This window comes from Haplochromis burtoni, unplaced genomic scaffold, assembly GCF_018398535.1.
Source record: "Haplochromis burtoni strain Fernald_Lab_line unplaced genomic scaffold, NCSU_Asbu1 Contig_5, whole genome shotgun sequence".
NCBI lineage: Eukaryota > Metazoa > Chordata > Actinopteri > Cichliformes > Cichlidae > Haplochromis > Haplochromis burtoni.
In genome coordinates, this window is record NW_024582366.1 from 3,008,457 (window position 1) to 3,031,361 (window position 22,905).

Here is a 22,905-nt window from a genome sequence, read left to right on the forward strand (position 1 = left end):
TTGACTTTGGGACCTGAAATATGGCAGCTTTTCACTTACACATTTTTGAACCACTCATTCACAGAAATAGTTTCCAGTCAAAGATCTGGACAGATCCACCAAGTTCACAGTAGTTTTACAAGTTTCTGCAGCGCAGAAAAAAAAAACCCTGAAAACATCGTCGTTTCCTATGCTCATCTCTCCCAAGTCATTAATAATTTGAGTCAACTCTTGTTTGCCATTGGCAACACAATCATTGTCCGTGTCCAGAATGTCCTCACACTCAAAGTGCATTGCTTTCTCCTCCTCTTCCTCCCCCACCAAGTCCTCCGTGATAGAGCCCAATTTTGGTGCACTCCGGCTGCGCTCCACCGGGGGTTTGTAGTAGCACTGTCCGTTCAGCAGCTTCCTGAGAGGCACCAAGGGGATGGTTTGTTCCCCTATGAGCTGCTGCTGCTGGTGCCTGGCATCGTCCCTCTGTTTTAGGAGGTGTCCAAAACATCTCACTCTTGCCCTTCTAACTATACCCCGATCTGAGGGACAGCTCAGATTGAGATAGATATACCCCAGGGGTGGGAGGATCAGTCCAGATATTGATACTGTCAATACCAACACTGATATTGGTATCTAATCAATACTAGGGAGATATGATTGTTACTTTGTTTCTCTCCTCTAAGTTCAGTATGTAGCCCACTGAACTGTGTTAACTGTGTTGTGTTGGTGGTTTTGTTAATGAAAAAATGTATCTCAAACATGCACTATGAAAAATGACTGAACCTTTTTGTATTGACTGTCATTTTATTTATAGCCCATAACACATCTAAACAACAGATGCTGACACAAAGTTCTTTAGAGACATGCACATTTACATTCCATGTCTCCAAAACACCCAATTTCAAAATACAGGATAGTCTGAAAGTTATGTTTTTTTCTTGCATTAACTAATTATTGTTGACATTAAAAGGTGGTCATTAAAATGTGTTCAGAATGATGAATTATCTCATAAATCACACTGCTTTCTCCCATTTAAGCTGTCTTTATAGGGTAAAACTATGTGTAGTACTGCATTTACGTTCTATTGGAACGATACCAAAGTATGGAAAGCAATTTGCCTTTAGAAGTATCGCACAGTACAGATATACTCTTTTCTAATTTAATCTAATTCTAACGTCCCGATCACTCCCAAGTGTGACACACGAGGAACTCATGTTGTTTCTGTCGGTGTTTCTTCAGGGCACATTTAACCGCTGAGCGTGTAACCGGAATGTACCACAGCTACTCTCCCGCCTGTATTTATCACACAAATTAGAAGATAATGTTTGTTACTGTTTTAGAGTTTATTTTATTAACGGTATAAAGAATATAAAGGGTAGCTTTTTATAAAATAACATGGCTTCTAAAGTCCAACACCAATTTAATTGTCCGGATATGTTAATCGTTTGGTTTGTTCCATTTCCGGTTTTTACGACAACAAGGCTGTAGGTAGTGCACATGGGTCTCTGAAGCGAGTGGCTGGCCGCAGTATTCTTCAGTTTTATATTCCTCCTGTGTTTTGTGAAGTGACAGCATCGGAGGCTATTATGGGCAAGAAGAAGGCGGGCGGAGGAGCCGTGCTGGGCAGAGCTCTGATCAAGGAGAGGCTCCAGGCAGGCCGGGGAAACAAAAGGGGCGACTCTTGGGTATGACACACGTTACTTTTTTTTTTAGCTTGTGTTAAACGTGTTCAGATAATCACAGATATAGATATGAGACCTTTCGTGATATAGTATCATCCCCTAAGCAGTTGTGACCCCGTTTTTAAATGCCACTCAACTTTTTTAATTCCACTTAGCTGTTAGTATTAGTGTTACGATTACCCCACACTGGCTTACCAGGATGTAAATTTACTGATGCTGTTGTTTTAGAGCAAACGAACTAATGCGCAAGGACTATTACGTAAATAAATGACTGGGGTACGTTTGTGATGGGGATAAACTTTTCTGGGAAATTGTTTTAACAAAATCTCAACTATTTTTAGAACAAGTCAAAGGGTGGTTTGGATGCAAGGATGTGAAAATGATCCGCTATTTGGCGATGATGTCCCAGTCACAGCTGCTTTGTTTAATCTCGACGCTTTTTCACAGGCACTTACTGCTGGTCAAGCTACTGAAAGTTTGTTGTCATTGTTTTTTCTTTGTATTTTCAGCTCCACACCAGTGAACTGAATGATGGCTACGACTGGGGGCGGCTGAACCTGCAGTCAGTGACAGAACAAAGTTCCATGGATGACTTTCTGGCCACAGCTGAACTGGCAGGAACAGAGTTTGTTGCAGGTAAATAGCAATTTGATTCACTCATGTTTAGTTTTCAGGTGAATTGTAGGTATGTTTCTTTTTTTTACTTATTAAACATGGGAAACTACAGTGCTCTGAAAAAGTATTTGTCCCATTTCTGAATTCTTATTTTTTTGAATAATTGTCACACTTGCACATTTCAGGACATCAACAAATTAAATGATAAATTAGACAAAGATAATTGTTCAATGATGACATCATTTACTCAGGGAAAAAGACAAATCAAAGCTGCCTGGTTCTATGTGGAAAAGTAATTGTCCCCATAAACCTAGCAACTGGTTGTCCTTGGGTAGCAACAACTGCAATCGAGTGTTTGCGATAACTGGGAATGAGCCTTCCACATCGAATTTTAGTCCACAATATTTACGTGTATAAACCTAACAGAAGTAATTCTTCCTGTGTTTTTAAGTATTTTTTGTCTTAAATATTATGTGATCTCCACTGCAGATCTGCCTTTTTGATTCTGCTTGTTAATCTAATCACTTTCATTCATTTCTGTGTTTTCTTAGAGAAGCTCAATATCAAGTTTGTGCCGGCAGAAGCTCGAGCGGGCTTATTAACAGCTGAGGAGAAAAGCGAACTGATGAAGCTGCACGAAGACAACAAACATTTCCTCAGAATTCCGAGACGGTGATTTGAGTCGACATGTTTTTACAGGTTAATTTGTCTAATGTATAAATAATATGTTGCATTGATAAGCTCTGTTGTGTATTTCCTTGTTATAAGACCCCACTGGGATGAAAGCACCAGTCCAGACGAGCTTCAACAGACAGAGAAAGACAGCTTCTTGGAGTGGAGACGAGCACTTGCACAGTATGCAGCTTTTCTGTACTCTGAGTCACTTTTGGTGTTAAGAATCAGTAGTGAAATGCAGGGATAACCATTCAAAATTTTCTAATTAATGACTTATGATACATTTGTGCTGGATTATTGTTGCCTGTAATCTAATTACAAGTGTTCTCTTCAAAGGCTGGAAGAGGAGCAGAAGTTAATTCTCACCCCGTTTGAGAGAAACCTTGAATTTTGGAGACAGCTGTGGAGAGTGATTGAGAGGAGGTAGAACCCAAATCAACAGCATATCACATTTCCTGAGGAATCTGTTCTCATTATGTGATGCTGAGGGGGAAAAAAAACAAATATTTATTTTTTCTTATTTTAGTGACGTCGTTGTTCAAATTGTTGATGCCAGAAATCCTTTGCTGTTCAGATGTCTGGACCTTGTAAGTGCTTTGTTTCAATAGTGGACAGATGATAGAAATCTGGTTTCATATATGAAAAGAATTGCACTTTGTTTAATCATTTTGCATATTTCATCTGTCAACATTTGCTTGTATCCATCATTACGTACGTTTAAACTGTACTCCAGTGATTGTAATAATTCTCTGGTTGTGTGGCACCAGGAGTCCTATGTTAAAGAAGTTTCAGAGCATAAGGTGAACATGCTTCTGGTGAACAAAGCTGATCTACTGACCAGGGAGCAGAGGCGAGTCTGGGCCAAATACTTTGAGAAAGAGGGGCTGAGGGCAGTTTTCTGGTCTGCTCTGGCTGAAGGCAGCAGGCTGGATGCAGAGGAAAAGGTGAGAGCGCGAAAGCTTGATGAACTTTTCTCTCTTCTCTGAACTGTGATGCATTTGTATTTTTTTTAGGGAACAGATAATTTATTGTACTGAAGAAAAAGTCACCTTTTGGCGTCATCCTGCCGTCTTTAATCCCAGTGAAAAATAGTGCAGAAACTTGTCCCCTCACAGGGCATGGAGGTGGCCGATCCAGAGTGTGAAGAGAGTGATCCAGAAGAAGGAGGATGGAAAATTAAAGAAGATGTGAGTCAGAAAGGTGCAGATGGAGAGGAAGAGGTAAAGAATAAGGAGGATGAGGACAACGGGGGAGAACAGAGTGACATAGAGGAAGAGCAGGAAGAGGTAAGCGTAGATGAGGAGGACTGGAAGACCTGTTCAGAAGGCGAGGAAGAAGCAGAGGGAGAGACTGCTGGTTCATCCGATGCATCTTTCCACAACTCCAGCCGTCTGCTGCGCAAGGATGAGCTGCTGGAAATGTTCAAGGCTGTTCACAACGGCTCCAGGGTTAAAGAAGGGCAGCTGACAGTGGGACTGGTGAGTAAAAGGACCATCTATCTGTCAGTCTAGTGTAAATTGCATGCTGTAGCCACACTGCCTTTGAATTTTGGGATCGAGTTGTATATTTATATTTAGTAAGAGCGTTTGAACCACTGCAGAATATACCAGGAGTGCTTTTTAATGCTTTACTAGAATCGTAGGAACAGGAAACATTTTAATTGGATTCATAGTCGGGGAAGAAGCTCCACACTTTCCTCAGTATGAGTTATTTTAAAGAAATTAAATGTTCATTATGTGGTGGAACCAACAGGTCGGGTATCCTAATGTGGGAAAGAGTTCAACCATCAACACTATTCTGAGGAACAAGAAGGTTTCTGTCTCAGCCACTCCTGGACACACTAAACACTTTCAGGTAGGTACTTACTGCTCAAATGCAGGTTAGGGATTCCACCAGCAAGAAGCTTAATAATAATAATAATAATGATAATTATAATAATAATGATGTTAGACCTGCGACAGACTGGCGACCTGTCCAGGGTGTACCCTGCCTCTCGCCCTAACACAGCTGGGATAGGCTCCAGCGCCCCACCCCCCGCGCCCCTGAAAAAGGATGGATGGATGATTATGATGGTGTTTTTTGTGTGTTTTTGTTTTTGACATTTATGACAGACGTTATATGTGGAGCCAGGCCTGTGTCTCTGTGACTGCCCAGGACTGGTCATGCCCTCCTTCGTTTCTACCAAAGCTGAGATGATCTGCTCTGGGATTCTGCCCATAGACCAGATGAGAGACCACGTACCTGCGATCTCACTCATATCCTTTACGTGACAGAAAGCTAGACTCTGCCTGTTCTGCTTTATAATTGATTCTGATGCTTACGACACGTAGTTCTTAACAGATTGGTCACATATGTCAGACGATCCCTCGACACGTGTTAGAAGGCACCTATGGCATCAATATTATCAGACCGCGGGAAGATGAAGACCCTGACAGACCGCCCACTGCGGAAGAGCTGCTGATGGCGTATGGATGTGAGGCTAATAGACATTTATCATGAGTCTGGATAGAATAGATTAACAATAGGTGAAATATGTACAAGTCGAGAGAGTAAACCATCTTAGATTCTTTAAAAAAAACTATTTTATAGATTTAATTTTATGTATTGTGTTCCTCCTTGATCAGAGGTCCCTAGGTCAACTTGTGATACTGTCACCTCACTGTGGCACCCTTAGATGCTGCTAGCTGTCTTTCCCCTTGATGTAATTTCTTTGTTTTATAACATAGCCTTTTCTTTTTTGTCTGTTTCAGATATGAGAGGTTTCATGACGTCGCACGGCCAGCCCGATCAGTCCAGATCGGCCCGTTACGTCCTGAAGGATTATGTGAGCGTAAGTTCACAACTGCAAACTGTTGTGGGTTGGAAAAAACACACAGTTATGTTGCTTGTGTTTACGTTTTAATTTTGGACTGTGGTTGAGTGAGTGTGGGTCATTAATGAAATGTTTAGCCTAACAAAGTGGGAGGAAAAAACAGATGAAAATTCTAGGAGAGATAAATAAGTTATTTTCATCTTGGCTCAGCTCTGCCACCTGCAGCGTTAAACAGTGTAGCTGTAGCACATCTGTGGTTCGGCTATGTGACTGTGGAGGTCTTCAGTCTTTTGTAAGGTGTAGCTGTTCTCTTGTAACCACTGAATTTGTTGATTTGACCAGTTACCAGTCTATTATGCATCATGTTTACAACGTTCTTTGCCTAACATAGCTCTTTTCCTTACAGGGCAAGCTTCTGCACTGCCATCCCCCTCCACATATAAAAGCTGAAGACTTCCAGCCGCAGCACAAAAAGTTTGAGAAGAGAGACTCAGACAGCAGTGACCTCTCCACAGTAATGAACAGACAACACAAAATTAAGAGAATCGAAAACGTGGTTGACAAGAACTTTTTCCATCAGGTAAATTATTCCTGCTGATCTCTTATTTTTGGTCAGATGTTGTAATATAAGCTATATTACCAGAAGTCTTCTGTCACCCATCCCAATCATTGAATTCAGGTGTTTCAATCACTTCCAGGCCCACAGGTGTGTAAAATCAAGCGCCTAGTCACGCGGACTGCATCAACAAACATTTGTGGAAGAATGGGATGCTCTCAGGAGCTCAGTGAATTCCAGGGATTGAATGCTAGTTGTGAAATTTCCTCACTAATAAATATTCCACACTTAACTCTTAGGCTACGTTCACACTGCAGGTCTTAATGCTCAATTCCGATTTTTTTTTTTATCAAAACCGATTTTTTTTGTCTGCTTGTTCACACTACAAATAAAATGCGACAGCAAACGCGCTCTAGTGTGAACGCTCAAAGCGGCTTGCATGCGCAAAAGAAGACGTCACACACAAGGCGCTCTGTTTAGACCCAGAGCAAACAATATTGTTTGACTGATGGCCTTAATATAAAGACTTCAGACTTCACGTTTCCAATTTTTGCTTTAAGTTATTTTGTTATTTACATAATAATGTAAATAACCTAATAATTATGCTTATTGCTGTTTTAGAGGAGCGGTGCTTCAAAGGATAGCTGCAGATTTCTGTCAGAATCTGCAGATTATACAGTACAAATAAAATGTTCACGTTTCTCCAACGTTGTCTTCCCAACAGTTTCACTGACATCTACACTGGATGGCCAGGAAGCGTTCGCAATGTCTTATCGGGTTCTTCTCCGGCACTGATAATTGGCGTCTGTCTTGTGTCAGTGACGTAAAAGATGGATTTAATGCGACATGACCGTTCAAACAGCAGTCGCTTTCTAAAACATCGGATATGTATCGGATTCAGTACCACATACGAAAGTGACCCAGATCGGATTTGAAAATATCGGATTTGAGCCGTTCACACTGTCACACCATGATCAGATATGGGTCGCATAGGGTCAAAAAAAATCAGATTTGATGCGCTTTCGCCTGCAGTGTGAACGTAGCCTTAGTGGTATTATAACAATGTGGAAGCCACTGGGAATGACAGCAACTCAGTGGTAATCTCACAAATCCACTTCTGGAAGAATGGTCAAAAATTCCCATAAACACACCTAAGCCTTTTGGAAAATCTTCCCACAAGAGTTGAAGCCGTTATAGCTGCAAGGGTTGAATGGACATCATATCAAACTCTATGGATTAAAAATGGGATGTCAGTCAAGTTCACATGAGTGTGAAGGCAGACGAGTGAACACTTTTGGTAATATAAAGTGTGTCTGCAGCAGAGGAGCAGTTTATTACGAAGTTAAATGATTTTTTTCTTCTTGTTGATGATGAACCTCTGTTTAGGAGAACGTGCGGGCACTCTCCAAAGGAATTCAGTCTGTGATGGGCTACAAACCAGGCAGTGGACCTGTGGGTCCAGGCAAAGCTGAATCAGAGATGGCAGTGGGCAAACCCTGGAAAAAACACGGCAACAGGAACAAGAAGGAGAAAGTGCGGCGGATTACTAAGCATCTGGATGCCTGATTATGATCAGAAAATCTAAGTTAATTTGAGCAACTTAGATCTGTGAACTGTACTTTAGGAAAAACCCTGAAGCACGGTTCATGTGTGATTCCAAGGGAATCAATTCTGAGTGCTTTGTGTAGATGAAGGCCCCCTTTAATCCTGTGAGTGTGGAAAAGTCAGGCCGTCATGACATTAACTAATGAGGTGCATAATCTGTCGGCTCTGGTTTTAACAAAATGGTGCAGTGCACTCCGTCAGGCTGATCACCAGTTAAAGAGCAACCAATCGATTCAACATCCAAAATTGTATTCAAGGAGGACATAAAGTCTCTATGAATCAGTTAAAATACTGTATGTTGACTTTTATACATTTAAAGCAATGCTCTTTGTAACTTAACCGGGTTACGTAGAATAAACACATGCTTTCATGTTGGTGTGACACTTTTTTGTCATATTTCCATAACAATATATTACTTAATGCTTCAGTGTAAATACAATATTTTGTATTTGTAATAGAAGACTATGAAATAGCAAGTTTTGTAATCTGAGTAAGTTAGACTTTGCGAACTACCCGAACTCCTTCATGGGATGCATTTTTAATTTCTCCTTGCTCTTTGGGATGATTGGGACCTGATGAATGTAAAAACAAAGAATGATGTGATTTTTATTTTTTTGTGTCAGATTTTTGTTTCTGAGAAAAATGAGATCCACTCATGAGGACAATGGCTTTAAGTTTCGATGGAACAGAGGCAGTATAACATCCCCGTAAGTGGATATCAGGCCCTTGTAGAGCAAAATTTGCTATTTTGGTCTAGACAACCCAAAATGTAAAATGGACTGGTTCTTATATAGCGCTTTTCTCCTGGAGTACTCAAAGCACTCTATAAAACATGCCGCATTAACCCCATACACACCCATTCACACGAGCACTATTATCTATACAGGGAGTGCTTTCTAACTATCATTCATAGGGGTTAGTATCTTGCCCAAGGATATTTGGCATGCAAACTGGGGGAGCCAGCTGCCTGAGCTATAGCCACCCCTATAATATATATAATGTGATGTCCACATATGTGGACGCCAGGTCCTAGGAGGTTAAAGAAGTGCATGAGGGTTGTAGGTGTCTAAGCATCTGAGAGCATTTCTAATTCTTACTGTTTTTGAGTATTTATCAACCAGATAATAAATTTGGAGTTGATTTTCTTACCATCACAGAATAGCTACAAGCTACAAAATGTTGTAAACCTGGGAACAAGTGGGAACTCCCATGAGTGTCAAATTAATAATATACAATAAATAATCGCAAACACCCCTGACCTGTGGCAGTGATTTCTGATGTTTCTGTTTTTTATGTCTAATGTCTTTGCTTATATTGGTAGATAGACTGAAACCAGCTTGATTTATGAAGGGTTTATGTCTAAAGCAAAGACATTAGCTGTTTTTCGAGTATTTTTATGGCTCTGTTATTGTAGCTAATCTGTGTTCTAAATTATAATCGATCCAATCCTTTTTGACCACTTTAAATGTATTGAAAGAACAGCTGTATGTGATATTTGGTGAGATTTCTGCTGAGACTTGGATAAATAAAGGATGTATATAAAAGTCAATTTGCCAAAAACTGACTGCAGCTTCTACATTTGTGACAGGAACGTGCTTTGTGGCTCAAAATCACCTGTTATCATTCATGAGAGATATGCTTGACAGATCATAGCCCAACAACTCATTGACAACAATTTGTAGTCGTTTTTTGGCAAGCGGTCACTGTGATCAAGTGTAAGATTCCTGAAATGGACTAAGGTACACGCAATGCTCCTGATCGTAGCTATAAATGAACGCGCCTCTTTAAATAAATGGACGATGATTTATTTGTTGGCATCTCTAAACAGAAAGAGCGTAAAATCCAAATTTTCACTTGTGCCTTTGCACGTATTTCCATATATGACAGGTGGCACAGGTAAGCCCCTCCCTGTCGCGTGCGGGCCGTTTGGAGAGCTGCCGCTGTGCTTTTGATGAGCAAGAAGTCAAATGTTCATATTCCACTAGGAGCATGGCTCAGTTTCTGATCGGTTCTGCGGATTGTCGCTGAGCATTTGCGCTTAAAATGAAGAAAAGTGCGCACATCGCGGATGGTCAAGTCGGGGAACGATCAGACTATTTCCTGACTAGTTTGGTGGATTTTTGCGTGGATTCAGTTAACACCTGTTTGTCCCGTGACGCAGACACACTTTGCGTCCCTGTTGGTCTCACCTTTCTTTCTGCGCTGCTTTTGCTGCTATCATGTCTCCTGTAAGTAGATTATCATTAATCACCCACCGGCCCCATTCATTTAATACATATCTAACATTGACCTGTGGTAACTGTGAAGGTTCGTGTATCAGAGGTGCAAAATTCGGGGAGAAAATCCGGGAGAAACCGCGGTTTTCTTCTACTGCTTCATCGGTAACCTGTGCAGTACAACTGGAGCCATCCTGTCCAGGCAGCTGCATATACAGGTAACACAGTTCTACGTGTAACCAAGTATTTTCACTCTATTTATGCATTAAAATACCGTAACTCCTTATCGCTGCCCTCTCTGCAGATTTTAATGGGTGCTTTTGCTGCCGCTGTGGATTTTGTGAACTGTATTTTGTGGTGCTTTCCAGTGTTCCTGTGTTGGAATTCGAAAGCAGGTATGATTAAGAAAATTCCTTATCTTAATAATGCAAACCTTATCATTCCCAAACAATTTAGCAATTGTGCATTATTCAAAGTGCAGCAGCAAGGTAGCACAGGTGTTTAAATATTGTCATCCAGCCGACCAAACCCTTTTGGCAAAACAGTAGGTACAATTATCAGAGAGGCGCTACAGATAACCATACAAATGAACAGGGGACCTATTGAAATGCTTTCTAACTGTAACCGTCCTCTCTGGTGTTCTCTCTCAGAAAAAAGGCTGAGGATGATGAAGAGGAGGAGGAGACAGCATCTCCTAGCAGTGTGTGTCTTGATGGTAGTTGCAGGAGGTTTTCTGAAGTCCAGGGTCTCCCATACTTCAGCACTGCAGCCCGTCAAAGGGAGGACGCTGCTGCATGTTGTCCTTCAAGTCTCCAGCTGGAGTTCTTCAATGGTGTGGTTACACAAACAGACACATGTGAATGAGTGCTGTCACCTGGGTTGTTTTGTTGTTTTTGAATTGCCATTTTGCAGCTACTCTAAATGTCCTTCTGCTGCATCGTAAAACCGTCTGTCTGTAGGACAACACTGAAATCGTGGGTTACCTACTGGGGCTGCTGTCTTTTGTCATAGCCTGTACCTCCAGGATCCCCAAACTCTGCAGAGTAGTAAGTGACAAACCATTCACTTAAAATCATGTTACTGTTCTAATAAAGTTCCTAGTGTTATTTGTATTCTTCCTTTTAGTGCAATGGACATAAAGTGACCCACACTGCCATTTTCTCTGGACTGTTGTGCTCACTGGCTGGTGCCCTCTACACTGCAGCCATACTCCTCTGTGACACTCAGTTTAGATTTCTTATGAGAGCGATGCCATGGCTTCTGTCATCAGCAGGCTGTGTGACTCTAGACCTTCTTGTATCCTTACACAGTAAGTGTGACCACGCATCACTCAAACTGTGTAGAGATTCACAACTCACTTTGCTAGTATGGGGTCAGGCCTCATTTTGCCTTCAGAGCTTTGTGTCATAGATTCGACAAGGTGCTGGAAACATTCCTCAGACGTTTGAGTCCATATTGATGTGATTGCATCACGCAGTTACTGCAGATTTGTCAGCCCGACATCCATGATGTGAAGCTTTTGTTCCACCACATTCCAAAGCTACTGTGCATTCAGAGATCCTCTTCTGCTTGCCTAGACTGTGACAACTGACTGTTATTTGAGTCACTGTTTATTTCTCTGACCATTCTCTGTAAACCAGAATGTTTGGGAAACTCCTGGTAGATCAGCAGTTTCTGAAATACTCAGACCACCCCATCTGGCACCAACCATGCCACATTCAAAGTGACTTAAATCGCCTTCCTTTCCCATCCTGATGCTCAGTCTGAACTTCAGCAGGTCATTTTGACCATGTCTACATGTGTAAATGCATGAAGTTGCTGCTGTGATTGGTTGATTAGATACTTCCAATAACAAGTGGCTGAACATGTGTACCTAACAAAATTGATGGCGAGTGTGGATTCTCACTAAAACCGGGGCTACTGTCCATTACATCTAGATTTAGGTGATTTGCTTGAGTCTGTGCCAGTCATGCTGTGGTGTGGTTTGTTGACCTTTAACCTGTCATGTCAGATTGTAATTACTCATTGGTGCAAGAGAGGCTCCAGCAAGAAGGCTATGAGACTTTTTGCAGATACAGAGCGCCTTTTAGGTGGTTCACGGCGCCCTGCAAAGAATAACACTGCCATGAAGAGACAGACAAAAGAGCAAATTCCTTCATCAGCACAAACAAAAGTAAGCTTGTTTTGTTTAATCATACCACTTTTTTGTTATTGTGTGCGCAAGGCTGCTTCTCGGATTTCTCAGAGTGAATTTAATAGCTTGTTTTCAATCAGACTTCCATAATAAACATGCTTTTTACTGTAATATCGATAATATTGGATTTTTACTTACTGCTTTCTTGTGTGGATTAAGTTATTTGGAAGCAGCACTATGCAGGCATCGTTCTGCAACAAACACTATTAGCATTGTTCTTCTAATAGTGTTTGTTTACTAAAGCCTTGGTGTGACTATAATAGTATTCTTTTTCTTCAAAGATAAAAAATCTCCAGAAGATGAGAGAGGTGGGCCAATACATGGATGTCAACAGTCAACCTGCGAGAAAAGTAAGCAAAGAATCTGTTGTGACACTACATTTTTACAACAGCAGTTTGTTTGATAGGAACTCTTCACTGCACACCGTTATTCTTCAAATACTAGATGTGCTTTCATTTTTGAAAATGCCCCTCGAGAAGGTGACGTCACCCAGGGGAGACGTGGGAAGCGAGCCTCCCAGCAGGAGGGTTGGGGCGATCAGAGCCGACGGCTTCTGCTCCACAGACACATCCTGTGACTCCTCGCCGGTCAGCTCGGATCTGGAGGTGACTTGGACTACTTGGATACAATCACTTAAATTAAGAAATGAATCAAATTTATCACTAAATAAACATTTCTCCCCCTCTCTCTAAAGCTATGATATATTTTCAAAAAGCTGGTAATCTTAATACATCAGATGTCAGTTCTCACCGTGTAAAGCAGGGGTGGGCAACTCCGGGCCTTGAGGGCTGGTGTCCCTGCAGGTTTTAGATGTGTCCTTGAACCAACACAGCTGATTTAAATGGCTAAATTAGCTCCTGCAGTTCTTCAGAGGCCTGGTAATGAACTAATCATGTGATTCAGGTGTGTTGACCCAAGGTGAGATCTAAAACCTGCAGGACACCGGCCCTCGGGGCCTGGAATTGCCCACCCCTGGTGTAAAGGATAGCTATAATATGTAGTTATTCCAAAGTGCCACTAGGTGGTGACAGCATGTTTGTATGCTGGATAGTGTGCATGGCTGTTATAAAAATATGAATGAACATAACCCTTTGTGTAACGCCACCTTACATGAAATGCTGTGATGACCTGATTCTGTTAGTATGAGTCTTTTTATGAGTTTAAGCTATTGAGTCATTTGCACAACAGCAGTGGTGAAGTTCCTAAAGAGGTAATGACTTCATGACTCATTATCATAAGCCAGGGGGTCTGGAGTCAGCTTGTGGAAATGGTGAATAAGAATGGCACTGACAAAGCTGCCTATGTTTTAGTGCCACTTTAGGATTGAGATCCTTTATTATAAAGGAATGGTATTGACTGTCTGTGTATGAAAATGCAGCAGTCAGAAGAATTCGTAAGTGGATGTAATAGTGCAACTATGCTTAGTGCTTTGCACATGTGATTTTGGGGGAAGTAAGTCAGAAGACAGCCCTCAGACTTTCTTATAAGGAGACAATAGTCAGCATGTTCTTATTGGACAGACAAGTTGAAGTCTATGGAGAGATGTGCGTGTGCATGTGGTTTTCTGAGTGCAAGCTCAGTGTTTTGTATTTTAGTTTTCTGCAGTGTATAGCTGAGCCAGTATCAAATCTTCACTAGTCTTATTTTAGAGAACAGTTCGTATTTATATAGTTTTCTCTTTTTTGAAAAACACAGTCTGAGTTTGCAAGAGGATTCAAATTCCAAGTGTTTTTTTTTTCTTTGTCAGGCCTTTATGCTCATAAAAACTCCCTTACTAGAAAGCCAGGCTATGGAGGATGTCATTTAATCAGAAACAAAGGCAAATGGTGCAAGCACAAACAATCGCAGGTTGATACTGTTCACCAAACAGGAAAAAACAAAAGACATGAATGCCCTTTTAGCACAGTTGGTTTGTTCGAGAAGTAAAGGCGATTTGGAAAAGTGTAAGTTTATGCTGAATGTGACAAAGTATAACTTTGTTTGGCTGTGAACACTCAGCTTAATCTTCACAAAGACAACAGGAGGCAATTTAAAGTTTAGCCGGGCCGTTTCTGTCTGATGCACTTGGAATTTACTGATGCTCTTTACTCGATCTTACAAAGAATGATTCTTTCCAAGATGACTTTGTGTCTAATGTTTAATCCTGATTACAAAGAGCTCCAGAGGAGTTCAGGTCTATCAGTGAATCTTTTGCTTTTTATTTGGTTACCTAACTTCCTAACAGCCTTAAAGCAAACTGGGAACTAAAACAAAGATTACAGAGCATTTTTTGAAGTATTTAAATGAGTGGCTTTTCCTACTTTACATGTGATCCTGATAATTGGACAGTCGCCTCAGCCGGCAGCTTGAAACCTCCATTGTGCTGTGTTTCACGCACATTACTGCTGAGTTCTGGTTCTTGGCTGAGCTGAGGCTTAGGGCTACAGTGATGGGTGGAATTGTTTGAGATTTGCCATGTGGTCCAATTGTTCTGCTGTAAAGGATCTTTGATTAAAGACCAACAGTGGGCTGGGTCTGTCTGCCTAGGAAGTGGTGCAAAATGGTTGCCTTGTCTATAGGGGGCCAGTACCCTCGGCTATTTTGGGAGATGTTTATAGTCTGTTGTTTGACTCTCGCTGGCCAGGAATGTCACTGTGTGAACAATACAAGACCTGTGTTGTAGGTGTCGAGTTGACGCTCTCATGGGGCATGATTCAACACGACCACCATTGATGAGCCCCCTTAGAAAACTAAGGAACACTTAGTGTATGGTACACTTCTGAGCTGCCTCCCGATTCATCAATACATACTTTGTTTGTATTTTAAATCAACATTAGGGTGCATTAATATATCATATGTGCCATGTGATTATCGCCAAATGCTTTTATAGCGTAGCAGACACATTAGTCTCAGAATATTAGCTGTTTATATGACTTTGCTATAATTCTTTGTACGATTACTTTGACATGTTCTTATTTTCTAGTGGGATTTTGAAGCAGCAAATACACACTGGAGCAAAGCAACAGCAAAACAACAGGAGGGTGACGAGTTTCCCCTGCAAGAGTGGCCGACAAACCCCGAACCGTTTAACATCTGCGCCCGTTCCCCGTCTGGACTCGCACAGAAAGCTCTATCTGGTACGGAAGAGTGTGGCTCTGTTGTAAGCTTAGCTAAGTGAAGTTCACACATGCTGAGTGCAGTAATTTGTGAATAAAAAAATAAATAAAAGTGCAAAAATAAATCTGTCATCTGTCTTGTTTTACAACAAAAATTACTGATTGTTTTTGGTTTAAAGTTATTTCACGTACCTTTTTTTGTTTCTAACACTGTAGAGAAGCACAAACGTAAAGCTCCTGAAGACGTTCGGCCTTTTAGAAAGGTTTACAGAAAAGACCTTCCCTAATAAAACACTATTACTCCCCTGCTGCCATTCAAGGTTACTGGGTCATATCCTGTATTTTGCTAGTCGACCTGGGTTATCGGGGCTGGACTGGGAAAAGAGCCGGCAGAGCAGATAAGAACCAGACTAGACGCCCGGAGCTTGTCTGTCCTCTCCATCATTCAGCAGACCTCCGTCCATCTGCCTGCTGTGAAGCTTTATGAAATAAAAGTTACTAGAGGCATTTTTAACTAAAGGGACTTCCTAAGGCCTGATTATGGAACAATTACATTTTTACTCCTCCCTGTTACATTTCCTCAAGTGACAGGTCTCAGACTAATGACTGGGAAACAACTAATGAGATGTAACAAAGCAATTGCTGATATCAGCAGTGGATATTAATGTCCTTAACAACTGGCTCTGTCTGTGGAAATGGCTGGGAAATGTTTATTGAATTTTATTTGATCTGACAGTGTTGATGTTCAGGCCATGTGATTTATCTACTTTGTTGTTTGTTTTTTAATAATAATGAAGGTAATAATATTGTAATAATAATATTGTAAACAACCCTATTGCTCAGCTATACTGATGCTAGTATTCATGATTACACAAGTGCTAAATATGCTAATGCTAAATATACACTCACTGGCTAACTTATTAGGTACACTTTGCTTGTGCTTTTGCTTTAATTCTTTGTGGCATAGATTCAACAAGGTGCTGAAAACATTGATCAGACATTTTGATCCATGTGATGACATCATACAGTTGCTGCACATTTGTCAGCTGTACATCAATGATGAGTCTCCCACTCCACCACATCCCAAAAGTGGATTAACTGTGGAGGCCACTTGAGGACAGCATATTTTATGTCACATTTTAAGAAACCAGCTTGGCAGGATCTGAGCTTTTTGGCATGGTGCCTTATCCAGCTGGAAGCATCCACTAGAAGATTGGTACAGTTGATCACAAATGGATGGGTATGGTAAGCAACAGTATTCAGGTAGGCTGTGATGTTTAAACAATGCTCAGTTGGTATTAATTGTCCCAAAATGTGCCACACCATTACTCCCAGCCCACCAGCCTGAACCACTGATGTAAGGTACATTTTTCCACTCTTCTATTGCCCATGACAATTCTAGACTCAGTTTCCTCATGCTAGCTGACAGGAGGAGAACCTGGTGTGGTCCTCTGCTGCTGTAGCTCATCTACTTAAAGGTTCAGCGATACCTTGGTTTTAACAAGTGGTTACTTGAGGTAAAGTTGCCTTACTTTCAGCTTGAAACACCCTGGCCACTCTCCTCTTGCTTCTGGCATAAACAAGTCATTTTCATCTGCAGAGCTGGCTATTTTCTCTTTTTCAGACTATTCTCTGTGAACCATAGTGATTGTTGTGGGGGAAAGTGCCCCCACAATCATTCCAGAATTTCTACAAATGCTCAGACCAGTTCATCTTGCAGCAACAACTGTGCCACGTTCGAAGTGACTTAAATTATTTTATCTCCATTCTGTTGCTCAGTTTGAACTCAAGCAGGTTGTCTTGACTGTGTCTACATGCCTACATGCATTGATTTGCTGCCATGTGATTGGCTGATTAACGAAGATTTAAGCAGGTGTGCTTAAGAAGATGGTGTATGCATTTATATTAGAGATGGCACGATACCACTTTTTTATGTCCGATACCGATATCATAAATTTGGATATCTGCCGATACCGATATGAATCCGATATAGTGGTTTTTAATCAATAAAACTGTTTTTTTAATATCTTGCTGCTTTTTGTACAAGTTCATACTCAAGTAAAAAAAAAAAAAAAAACTAAAGCTATTCTGTTATACCTGTATGCAAAAAATGCACTGCACCCAAAATATTTCATAGTTCAGCAATACTGATCAATCTAATAAACTTAAACCTGCACCATCCTCCCTATTCTGGTATTTTAAAGAGTACTTAGCAGAAATATTAAGCAACCTGACTAATAGGGCTCTAAAACTCCCAGCAAAAAAAAATAAAATAAAATAGGGAACCACCCCGCACCCTCCACCTCGTGATGCTTAATCGACGTCATCAACTTTAATTTGATGCAGTGTGAAAAAAATGCACAGAAATAAATTATTTTTCAAGAATAATTAAATAGATTCAACATCTTTCTTCAACAGAATTGTAGACTGCACAGATGGTACCTTCCCAAAGGAAAAAGTACTATAGCTTACTAGGGTATATTAGAACTAATAGTTACTTCTATACATTTTACATCAGATTAAAACTTTGGGTGTAAGATTCGGATAATTTTTTATTAAAAGCTCGACATTTAAAATGAGAATAAGAAAGAAAAGGATGTCTTTGTGCCCCCTTTTCCCTGTTAATGCCCTATCGGCCCCCCTGACTAAACGCCCCTGCACAGTTACCAGCCGTCAGCTATGTAGAAAAAGATCCTGGTGTAGAAAGTAATATTAAATAAATTCTAACAACAGATTATCAAGGTTAAAAGTGCTGCTGTTGTTCAGCCGCTGGTTTCCTCTTTCTGGCGCAAAGTGGGCCAAAAACAAACAAGAGAGAAAAGCCGATCAGCTGATCATTGATCAGTTTCATGATTGAAGTAGCAGCAGGAGAGGGAGGGGGAGAGAAGAGGCAGTCGCTCCATAAATCGGTTGTTAAGCTTAACGCGGGAATGCTTTACAAACATTCAGAGATGAACTTACACACTTGCTTTACTTCTCTCTGGGATCACTTCCTCGGAGATGAAATGCTGGTTTGGTAGCGAGGCTGCAAATACACACAGCCCCTCTATCACGTGACCACATTGCTGCGACGTGCTACGGTTATGAGCCGAGTTACGCCATGTCACAAGTTTTGTGAGGGGCTTTTTTGATATTTAATGGATCAATTACATTTTTTATTTGTCTCTGATATCCGATCCAGTAATTTACGTCAGTATCGGACCGATACCGATACGTAATATCAGATCGGTCCATCTCTAATTTATATATCTGCAATAGATTTGTCTTAACTACCTTTGAAAAGTGAATGCACAAAAGCTTATCGAATGTTGATGAATATGGAGATATCCCATGTCTGTAGCTGTATAAGTCTTCAGATCAGTCATTGCAACCATAGTAACAGATTGACTGTAATTCTATATTGAAAAAAATATGTCCTGAACCTTTCTGTTGGAGACTTGGCAATTAAAACTTTTTACCATCTTAAAAATAGACCCAAAGTCAAATTGTCATTTAGGGGTCCGATGCCATTACAAACGCTGAGCTAGCATGGCTTGATCTGGGCCTCATGTCAGTCCCTTCTGAGGCCAAAAGAAAACAACCCGTGTGTCCCATATAAAAAGGTGGAATTTTGTTTGCAAAAGTGATGAAGAGTCTGGATTAGCACATCTGAAGCTGCAGTGGGGAGAGGATCTTTTTGTTTTTCTTGGCCCTTTGTCAGCGACCACTCCACTGCAGAGCATGCAAGGCACTGAGTGATTCGATCCTGCAGAACATTTTGTTCACCTTGAAATTTGGCTAGCAAAGGGGGGAGGTGAATTGCACAGGAGTGACACAATAGTTGAAGTGCACAAGTGAGGAATAAATCAGAAACTAAATCTTCACTCATGAATACATGGTTGTTACTGAATAAAGGATTATATAATCGTGGGTTGCTGAATTTCTTTGTCAAAGGAGCAACTGATTTGGCATGTGTTTTACAAATGGGGTATATGAACTTAAATTGTGTGTTCACTGCTTTTGGCAGGAGAAAGAATTATCTAGTTTTTATGAAGCTTGGCTGAATTAGGGATTAAATATGTCAAGTTTTGATATCTTAATTTCTTTTGATCAGTTCTTTGTAAGCCCCCAAGATTTATGAAGTTGCAAAAAGCAGAAAGCATTCAACATGTGCTCAATAAACACAGTGAAATAACTATATTTGTGACTCTCACCTGGTTTAGTGTGCGCTACTATTCATGACAATATCATGGTGAAGTTTAGTGCTAGACTAAAGTGTTAATGCTATCTTATTTTAATAAACAACACTGCCACACTGTCATATGTGAAAAACTAGGGTGGCACTAGGGGTGGCACATGCCACCCCACGCCACCCCACACTGTCATATGCAAAACTAGGGTGGCACTAGGGGTGGCACATGCCACCCCACGCCACCCCACACTGTCATATGCAAAACTAGGGTGGCACATGCCACCCCACGCCACCCCACACTGTCATATGCAAAACTAGGGTGGCACATGCCACCCCACGCCACCCCACACTGTCATATGCAAAACTAGGGTGGCACTAGGGGTGGCACATGCCACCCCACGCCACCCCACACTGTCATATGCAAAACTAGGGTGGCACATGCCACCCCACGCCACCCCACACTGTCATATGCAAAACTAGGGTGGCACTTGCCACCCCATGCCACCCCTTTAGATCCGCCCCTGATCCACAGAGCCTTTATACTCACTTTCTTCTTACTCAAAACTGACCAAAGCAAAAATACTTTAAACAATGAAAGCTGGAATAAGCAAACCTGCTCTGAAAACTATGTAGAACGTAAAACAAACAAGCAAAAAATACAACGAAAAAGGACGATGAACAGCTGACAGAGCAGATATTTGATACCCCGAATCTCGGGAAACTCTAAAACTCTTACTCTATTTAGCAATAAAGCGTTTGATGGCTTTCGTCATCGCTTCTTCTTGAGAAACTCTAAAACATTTTCGTAAATAACCAATAAAAAATCTGTACTTCCTCCTTACACTGATATTGTGCGTACACTGTGCTGTGTTAGAGGCATCACTGACTCCTTGCTAGCCCAGCATTATTTTATTTATTTATTTATTGCGTTCAAGGCTATAGCATAAGGCAGCGTTCCCTTTGCAGCTGTTATAATATTTTCTCTAAGGGAAAAGTGCTCGTCGCTTACTTACGTGACGTCACGCGAAAAGATGGACGTCACTTCCTGCAGTCAGACAGCCAGTTCAGGCCAGTTCATCGTTGCTGTAGTACTCGGTCTATCCCATTGAGCTGTCAACACACGGCAAGCCTCCTCTGCCGCGACAACATTTTTCTATTCAACTTAGCCCGTTTTCTCCGTCAGCGACGTTTTTCATCAGATAACAGCTACTTTCTTCTCAATATGACTCGAAGGTGATCTTCAGCGTGTCCAGGTGGTTCTGGGTGAGTGTCTTATAATGAAATATCTGTGCGGTTTTGCCTTCATCGCTGTCACCACCATCATCATCATCACCCATGTGTCTTTCGTTATCAAGCGCGGCTAAATGCTAAAAGCGGTATGGTTCTAGCTGATGCGTGTGGAGACGTCAGCCTCATCCTTCTAGCAGCACGGGTGGAGAATCACCACGGTTGCCTCCTTTTGGCAGCGATTAAATTGGGAAAACAGCTCAACAGTGGAGGATACCTGGACGTTGTTTTTAAGCTAGTCAGGCTAACAATGCAACTTGGCTAATGTTAGCCAGCTAGCAAACATTCAATCATGTCTTCTTATCTGCCCAGACCCACCTAAGTGGATACCTGGGATTGTAGCCAGGATTGTTCCCCCGGAGTAATTTTTCCATTTTTAATACAGATCAGTTTTGCTGGACAGCATCCGGTCATATCCTTTATGATACTGACAGTACGTAGTGACAGAAAATCAAGCATTCACCCTTCAAGTTGTAAACATGTGCATGCCAGTTGCGCAGTTGTGATGAGCCTTTTGATCTGCAGATGGCTTTTTTTCTTATCCAGTTATCATTTCGGTGGCATAAAAAGTAAATCTGAAGACGCTTTAAACTGTTGGGCGTACAGTTTAATCTAACACACCTGCTACACTTCATCCTCGAGTAATTTGTAGGATTGGAAAAGTTAATACACCTGCAATAACTACAGCGTATGAAAACATGCTAATAAAATAACTTTGACTAATGTTTGATAGCATTTAATCACAGGTCTTGTGAAAGGCTTCTCGTGGTAGCTGCATTGAGTAATATATATATATATAGACTATTCAGAGAAAGCCAAATGTAAATGAGCTATATTTGATATTTGTCAAAGATCAGGTTGTAAATTTTCCTAAATTATTTTGTTTGAAATGTGCAAATTGTTCACTGGCATCTCCACGCTGTAACATAAAGCTTTTGTGACTGATTCAATCAGTCATGAAGTAGCAGGACTGGCACCCCTGTGACGGACAGGCCTGTTCACAATGACAAGTGTCATCTATTTGGATTTAGGGCACGTGGTATTTTAGTTGTATCAGAAATCTATGCAAATGTTTCCCCCTTTTTTGTCAGCTTTCACTAAACCCACTCTTTTACTTGTGTGCATGTTGTGGTAATTTGCAAAGCTGGCCTCGGACACTCTTGTGCCCCACATGAAGAGAGGTTTTTAATTCTGCCACAAATTCTCAGTGTGATTGCGAAGTGGACTCTGGACTTTCCACATGCCCTCTGGCAAACATTAGCACCAGAGCTTCTTCTTGTGGCTCCTACAGCCGTGCCTTAGCCCTGTTGACCTGAGTACAGGTTTGAGGCCTTATATCTGTGATGCTTTCCATTTTGGATTTTCACTGCCTTTGATTTTGTGTGTGTGTGCGTGCATGCACGCGCGCCCTTTGCTAATCTGTCATTTTCACTGACATTTTTGCAGATTCGTTTGAAACACTGTTTCATCTTCGTGATGCAGGTGTTTCATCTTCGTGATGCAGGTGTTGCCAGATAATTGACTTGCCAACTGTTGGGTATATAAATAACCTCGTCTAACTGATAAGATGTGGACTGTTGGCATAAGACTGTCTTAAACTAGTAACCTGTACACTCCAAATGGCAAGTTTTGATGGAGAGTTGGATCATGCAGAAACGTGTAAGGGTTTGGTTCTTTCGCTGAATGGATTTAAAGAGCGACAAAGAATATGTTTACATTTGTGATCTATCAGGGGCATCCTTGCATTTCTGTTCACAAATTCTACCAAAAAAGTTTTTAAACTGTTGTAGAGAAAAGTCTGTGATTCTCAGAGAATCACATAATTAAGGTGTAATTAGAGCTGGGCGATATGAGATTTTTTCATATCACGATATGTTTTTTTTTCATTTCAGGCGATAACGATATCTATCACGATATAAGCCAAATAACTATATTTGTAAGATTTAAATGTGCCGTTGCTCACAAGTAAAATGTGAAATAATCAGCAGCTTGTTTTTATTTAAATATTTATTTCCCATAATAAG

At 41.0% G+C, this 22,905-nt stretch overlaps 2 protein-coding genes across 3 annotated transcripts; both read left to right on the forward strand.

The window, feature by feature from the left end:
- The first annotated feature begins 1,259 nt into the window (after positions 1-1,259).
- On the forward strand, positions 1,260-8,288 carry lsg1 (large 60S subunit nuclear export GTPase 1). Its single transcript, XM_005920973.3, has 14 exons — positions 1,260-1,658; positions 2,165-2,291; positions 2,822-2,942; positions 3,039-3,125; positions 3,282-3,368; positions 3,472-3,532; positions 3,713-3,889; positions 4,061-4,423; positions 4,698-4,799; positions 5,057-5,200; positions 5,295-5,418; positions 5,696-5,775; positions 6,164-6,337; positions 7,700-8,288. Exons 1-14 carry the CDS (start codon positions 1,560-1,562, stop codon positions 7,877-7,879), a joined length of 1,926 nt encoding a protein of 641 aa, XP_005921035.1. The 5' UTR covers positions 1,260-1,559; the 3' UTR covers positions 7,880-8,288.
- Positions 8,289-9,758: 1,470 nt separating this feature from the next.
- tmem44 (transmembrane protein 44) lies at positions 9,759-15,568 on the forward strand. 2 transcript variants are annotated; one of them, XM_042222546.1, is made up of 10 exons: positions 9,759-10,146; positions 10,226-10,352; positions 10,439-10,529; positions 10,785-10,966; positions 11,094-11,180; positions 11,260-11,430; positions 12,146-12,307; positions 12,610-12,678; positions 12,805-12,933; positions 15,291-15,568. In XM_042222546.1, exons 1-10 carry the CDS (start codon positions 9,962-9,964, stop codon positions 15,483-15,485), a joined length of 1,398 nt encoding a protein of 465 aa, XP_042078480.1. In that variant the 5' UTR covers positions 9,759-9,961; the 3' UTR covers positions 15,486-15,568. The 2 variants fall into 2 exon arrangements, with proteins under 2 accessions (XP_042078480.1, XP_005921034.1); XM_005920972.3 differs by having other exon boundaries at positions 9,760-10,146; positions 12,808-12,933.
- The last annotated feature ends 7,337 nt before the right edge of the window (positions 15,569-22,905 follow it).

Excerpts from the sequence above, each read along its gene's own strand:
- lsg1 (XM_005920973.3), top strand. The coding sequence starts at position 1,560 with ATGGGCAAGAAGAAGGCGGGCGGAGGAGCCGTGCTGGGCAGAGCTCTG. Across the intron at positions 3,369-3,471 it reads TGGAGAGTGATTGAGAGGAG|TGACGTCGTTGTTCAAATTG; the intron begins GTAGAACCCAAA and ends TTCTTATTTTAG. Across the intron at positions 4,424-4,697 it reads GGCAGCTGACAGTGGGACTG|GTCGGGTATCCTAATGTGGG; the intron begins GTGAGTAAAAGG and ends TGGAACCAACAG.
- tmem44 (XM_042222546.1), top strand. The coding sequence starts at position 9,962 with ATGAAGAAAAGTGCGCACATCGCGGATGGTCAAGTCGGGGAACGATCA. Across the intron at positions 10,147-10,225 it reads TTGCTGCTATCATGTCTCCT|GTTCGTGTATCAGAGGTGCA; the intron begins GTAAGTAGATTA and ends GTAACTGTGAAG. Across the intron at positions 10,530-10,784 it reads GTGTTGGAATTCGAAAGCAG|AAAAAAGGCTGAGGATGATG; the intron begins GTATGATTAAGA and ends GTTCTCTCTCAG.